Source organism: Galeopterus variegatus, unplaced genomic scaffold (assembly GCF_000696425.1).
Source record: "Galeopterus variegatus unplaced genomic scaffold, G_variegatus-3.0.2 Scaffold3901, whole genome shotgun sequence".
Classification (NCBI taxonomy): Eukaryota; Metazoa; Chordata; class Mammalia; order Dermoptera; family Cynocephalidae; genus Galeopterus; species Galeopterus variegatus.
Window position 1 is genome coordinate 194,965 of NW_007730012.1, and position 6,392 is coordinate 201,356.

Below are 6,392 nucleotides of genomic sequence, written 5' to 3' on the forward strand. Positions count from 1 at the left end.
TTTGCTTCTCTAGACATCTACCTGCTCCTTCTGTCACTGCTTCCTATAACACACAGTGGATTTCTAGAATTTCATGTAAATTTAAATCAACATTGTAGGTATTCCAGCTTTTAAAAAGTTAGAAGCACTCCCAAATCAATACAATTATATGTTTCATTTTGTTTTTCCAAGCTTTTAACTTCATGTCACTTGTTCTCTTTAGGGAAGAAAAGGAGGATGATTTTGTCCTGATTTCATGTAAATTTAAATCAACATTGTAGGTATTCCAGCTTTTAAAAAGTTAGAAGCACTCCGAAATCAATACAATTATATGTTTCATTTTCTTTTTCCCAAGCTTTTAACTTCATGTCACTTGTTCTCTTTAGGGAAGAAAAGAAGGATGATTTTGTCCTGTATCTGTTTGGTCTTCACCCCATAGATGATTGGATTGAGTGCAGGAGGAATGGCTACATAGAGGTTGGCAAACAGTATGTGAAAAGATCGAAGAATATTGTGACCAAAACGGTGGGTCAGGACAGAGAATATGGCTGGCGTGTAGAATATAAGACTGACATTGGATTGAGTGCAGGAGGAATGGCTACATAGAGGTTGGCAAACAGTATGTGAAAAGATCGAGGAATATTGTGACCAAAACGGTGGGTCAGGACAGAGAATATGGCTGGTGTGTAGAATATAAGACTGACGCAAACATGGGAACCACATGTGCTGAGGGCTTTCTGGCGAGCATCCCTGGATGGAAGGTTAAAGATAGTACAGAGGATGAGAGTGTAGGAGACTCCAGTGAGGATCAGGTCTGACATGACAGTCATTACAGGCACAGCAAAGCCATACCAAATATTGACGGAGATGTCTGCACAGGCAAGCCGGGCAATGCCTATGTGTTCACAGTATGTGTGGGGAATGATGTGTGTTCGGCAGAAAGGCAGTCGCTTTAATAGGAACACACATGGGAAGATGATACAAAAGCTTCTGCTGATAATACCCATCACAATCTTAGTAATAATCTGACGAGTGAGAATAGTGGTGTATCTTAGGGGGAAGCAAATGGCAACATAGCGATCAAATGCCATGGCCAGCAGAATGGCAGAGTCCATGGCAAAGCTGTAGTGGAGAAAGAACATCTGGATAAGACATCCAGAAAAGGTGATTTCCTGAGGACCCAGCCAGAAGATGCTGAATGTTTTGGGCACACATGTATTAGACAAGATGAGATCTGTAGCTGCCAGCATGGAGAGGAAGAAGAACATGGGCTGATGCAGGCTGCGCTCCATGGAAATTAGGAGGAGAAGGACACTATTGCCTGCAAGAGCCACAAGGCAGATAATAAAGAAAGGAATGCCAATCCAGATGTGGAACTGCTCCAGCCCTGGGACTCCCAGCAGGATAAATGGGCCTGGACTGAAGCTGCTGAAGTTGAATGGGGCCGTCATGGTCATGAATTGGATGTGTCTAATAAATTGAAAATAGAAAATTCATGGCTGATTGTTACAATAATCTACAGACATCTGCTTATGATCTTTCTCCAATATCATCCCATCACTTTCAGCTCTAGGAAATGATAACCTATCCCTCTTTTCTTCTCTTTGCTAGTGAATATCCACCAAACTTTCACTCACAGTTTTAAGCTGTAATAGAAGTGGTATTGAGATAATACTTTCCTAGAGAAACAAGTCACATAACTCTGAATTCAGTCCTACCTGCCTACCAGCAACTTAAGAAGTTTTCTAAGAAAATGATAAAAAATAATAAAATAATATTATTAAGAGACCCACTTAATTACGAGTCAGAAATTTGGAGAAAAATTCAATGTGAAATACCAGCCATGGGGAATTGTAATAATGATCATATAAGGTCACAAGAGGCTTAACAAAGGCTGATTAAATATCTAAAACCTAAGCAAACAGTGCAGTCTGTTTTCTTCCTTGTTCCATCTGCCCTGGTTCTCATTATTGTTATAGAAAACTTCGCCAACAGTACAAGGGAGCAAAGAACATTCCTCCCTAAAATGTGAGGTTTAGGTGGTTCAGTTATTTATTTTGCAGCTGGCCAGTACTGGAATCCAAACCTGTGACCCTAGTGTTACCAGCACCAAGCTCTCTCAAGGTTTAGGTAGTTTAATCTGCTCCTTCAGACATTCCTAGGTTGGAGAAATTTTCAAGAAAAGATAGTCCTTAATAACTTACTATATACCAGACTTGTCTCCTTGAAAGAAGATAGAACCCTCCTCCCAACCCTCAAAGAATACAAATCCCCAGAAAGGGAGCCCAGTGTCGTGGCAACATTATGCAATGACATTCTGACCCACGTGTGATCCTTTCAATAATACAGTTTTGTGAGACCTCATTCGAACAGTTGAATCCTTCTGCCCAAACTCATCTATTTTGTGACATTATACACAATTCTTTTTCTCCAACCTTATAAGTCACTTTTTTTTTTTTCTTTCTCTCTGTCCCATGAAGGTTGCAATTCTTCAGTGTTCTATCCAGGCCTGCTGCTCTCTTGGTGGAAAAACTCCACCTGGGTGATCTCCATAACTGCCAAGGCTTTAACCTCTATGTTGAAGATTCTGAAGTTTTTTAAAAAAATCATATGATATTCCTCTCTCCTCAGTTTTGACATTACTTATACTATGCCTATTATTTTCACTTAGAAATCCCTCAGGTGCATCCAACTCAGCATGTTCTAAACTATTCCATTTGTCTTCTATTTTCCCAATCCTGTGTTTTCCTACAATGTTTTCCAGCTCANTTGCATTTTTACCAAGTTCCCCACTCAAGATTGAGAACCACTTTCTAGATGATCATTTTTTTTTGAAGGATTCTTAAAAGAGGGTAAACATTTGCTATTATCTTTACCAACTCTCATCTGGAAAGTGCCCTGTAGGTATCTCAAGTTGTGAGGCTTTTATTCATCTCTTTTAACCAATATAAGACTTATCTGTCTACATTATATATGACTGACATGCTATCCTATAAGTTGAAGAGGATATAAATTCCCTCTGCCCTATCTAAGCATGCAAACATGTCCTCTTCAACCTTTATTTTGCTTCTCTAGACATCTACCTGCTCCTTCTGTCACTGCTTCCTATAACACACAGTGGATTTCTAGAATTTCATGTAAATTTAAATCAACATTGTAGGTATTCCAGCTTTTAAAAAGTTAGAAGCACTCCCAAATCAATACAATTATATGTTTCATTTTGTTTTTCCAAGCTTTTAACTTCATGTCACTTGTTCTCTTTAGGGAAGAAAAGGAGGATGATTTTGTCCTGAATCTGTTTGGTCTTCACCCCATAGATGATTGGATTGAGTGCAGGAGGAATGGCTACATAGAGGTTGGCAAACAGTATGTGAAAAGATCGAAGAATATTGTGACCAAAACGGTGGGTCAGGACAGAGAATATGGCTGGCGTGTAGAATATAAGACTGACACAAACATGGGAACCACATGTGCTGAGGGCTTTCTGGCGAGCATCCCTGGATGGAAGGTTAAAGATAGTACAGAGGATGAGAGTGTAGGAGACTCCAGTGAGGATCAGGTCTGACATGACAGTCATTACAGGCACAGCAAAGCCATACCAAATATTGACGGAGATGTCTGCACAGGCAAGCCGGGCAATGCCTATGTGTTCACAGTATGTGTGGGGAATGATGTGTGTTCGGCAGAAAGGCAGTCGCTTTAATAGGAACACACATGGGAAGATGATACAAAAGCTTCTGCTGATAATACCCATCACAATCTTAGTAATAATCTGACGAGTGAGAATAGTGGTGTATCTTAGGGGGAAGCAAATGGCAACATAGCGATCAAATGCCATGGCCAGCAGAATGGCAGAGTCCATGGCAAAGCTGTAGTGGAGAAAGAACATCTGGATAAGACATCCAGAAAAGGTGATTTCCTGAGGACCCAGCCAGAAGATGCTGAATGTTTTGGGCACACATGTATTAGACAAGATGAGATCTGTAGCTGCCAGCATGGAGAGGAAGAAGAACATGGGCTGATGCAGGCTGCGCTCCATGGAAATTAGGAGGAGAAGGACACTATTGCCTGCAAGAGCCACAAGGTAGATAATAAAGAAAGGAATGCCAATCCAGATGTGGAACTGCTCCAGCCCTGGGACTCCCAGTAGGATAAATGGGTCTGGATTGAAGCTGCTGAAGTTGAATGGGGCCGTCATGGTCATGAATTGGATGTGTCTAATAAATTGAAAATAGAAAATTCATGGCTGATTGTTACAATAATCTACAGACATCTGCTTATGATCTTTCTCCAATATCATCCCATCACTTTCAGCTCTAGGAAATGATAACCTATCCCTCTTTTCTTCTCTTTGCTAGTGAATATCCACCAAACTTTCACTCACAGTTTTAAGCTGTAATAGAAGTGGTATTGAGATAATACTTTCCTAGAGAAACAAGTCACATAACTCTGAATTCAGTCCTACCTGCCTACCAGCAACTTAAGAAGTTTTCTAAGAAAATGATAAAAAATAATAAAATAATATTATTAAGAGACCCACTTAATTACGAGTCAGAAATTTGGAGAAAAATTCAATGTGAAATACCAGCCATGGGGAATTGTAATAATGATCATATAAGGTCACAAGAGGCTTAACAAAGGCTGATTAAATATCTAAAACCTAAGCAAACAGTGCAGTCTGTTTTCTTCCTTGTTCCATCTGCCCTGGTTCTCATTATTGTTATAGAAAACTTCGCCAACAGTACAAGGGAGCAAAGAACATTCCTCCCTAAAATGTGAGGTTTAGGTGGTTCAGTTATTTATTTTGCAGCTGGCCAGTACTGGAATCCAAACCTGTGACCCTAGTGTTACCAGCACCAAGCTCTCTCAAGGTTTAGGTAGTTTAATCTGCTCCTTCAGACATTCCTAGGTTGGAGAAATTTTCAAGAAAAGATAGTCCTTAATAACTTACTATATACCAGACTTGTCTCCTTGAAAGAAGATAGAACCCTCCTCCCAACCCTCAAAGAATACAAATCCCCAGAAAGGGAGCCCAGTGTCGTGGCAACATTATGCAATGACATTCTGACCCACGTGTGATCCTTTCAATAATACAGTTTTGTGAGACCTCATTCGAACAGTTGAATCCTTCTGCCCAAACTCGTCTATTTTGTGACATTACACACAATTCTTTTTCTCCAACCTTATAAGTCACTTTTTTTTTTTTCTTTCTCTCTGTCCCATGAAGGTTGCAATTCTTCAGTGTTCTATCCAGGCCTGCTGCTCTCTTGGTGGAAAAACTCCACCTGGGTGATCTCCATAACTGCCAAGGCTTTAACCTCTATGTTGAAGATTCTGAAGTTTTAAAAAAATCATATGATATTCCTCTCTCCTCAGTTTTGACATTACTTATACTATGCCTATTATTTTCACTTAGAAATCCCTCAGGTGCATCCAACTCAGCATGTTCTAAACTATTCCATTTGTCTTCTATTTTCCCAATCCTGTGTTTTCCTACAATGTTTTCCAGCTCAGCAAATGACAGTACAACAAAATCATTTTCTCAGTCTAGAATCTTTGAAGCTATCTTAGTCATGTCTCCCTCACACTAACTCTCCTTCTCTTCTAAACACTTACCATGTTACAAATATTCACTCTCCGAGTATTTCTATGTTACAGCCACTTATTACTACCCCTACATTAACTCCCTTATCCTACATACCATCTACTCTCACCAAGACCTCTGCATAGATCTCCTAACTCAAATGCATCCATTTTCCTTGAGCAACTAAAAGTCGAGAAAGGAGCCAGAAACAATACATAGAAAATGAAAATAATATTTTAAAACTATCTCCTGATGTATTCCTTGTGGTTTACTTCTCATTAAGGCTGACCCTGGAAATAGAGGCTTCCTGTTCCCGAAGAAAGGAAGATGTGACATAGGGTCTATCCAAAAAGGAAGTGGAAAGCCTATCACTTCCAGATAGGAAGAAATAGCAAGGCTAGCATTCAGCAACAGTGGATTTCGTCTGTGCTCAAATATAGGTAAGGTCTATTTCGTTATCAATAGATTCAGTTACAGAGGTAGATACATTAAGAGGCTTCAATTAGAATTCAGAACACAAGATCCAAGGTTTTCTAGTCACCACCAAAAAACTGTGCGTAAGCTACATTCCCCACATCACCTACCATGTAGATGATATCTACGGGAAGAAAGGACAAATGGAATTGGAAGAACAAACTGTTATAAAGAGAAACTAAATGAGAGACAATAAACCCCATGACAAAAGTACCATAATTAATGACTATTCCAAAAAAAGTTGGAATTATTATATATATTAATTTAATTAATATTAAACTATTAATATTAACTATTAACATAATGCATTAATATTTAAAGTATTCCTACAGATTACTAAGGCTTTGATCCAATA

The 6,392-nt window shown here is 39.2% G+C and overlaps 2 protein-coding genes across 2 annotated transcripts; both read right to left on the bottom strand.

Moving 5' to 3' along the window:
• Positions 1-348: 348 nt before the first annotated feature.
• LOC103601847 (olfactory receptor 52H1-like) lies at positions 349-1,436 on the bottom strand. Its single transcript, XM_008586254.1, has 2 exons — positions 603-1,436; positions 349-471 (listed from the first exon to the last, which is right to left on the bottom strand). Exons 1-2 carry the CDS (start codon positions 1,434-1,436, stop codon positions 349-351), a joined length of 957 nt encoding a protein of 318 aa, XP_008584476.1.
• Positions 1,437-3,226: 1,790 nt separating this feature from the next.
• LOC103601839 (olfactory receptor 52H1-like) lies at positions 3,227-4,183 on the bottom strand. The gene has a single exon (XM_008586248.1). The coding sequence runs from the start codon at positions 4,181-4,183 to the stop codon at positions 3,227-3,229; it is 957 nt and encodes a 318-aa protein (XP_008584470.1).
• Between the last annotated feature and the right edge of the window lie 2,209 nt (positions 4,184-6,392).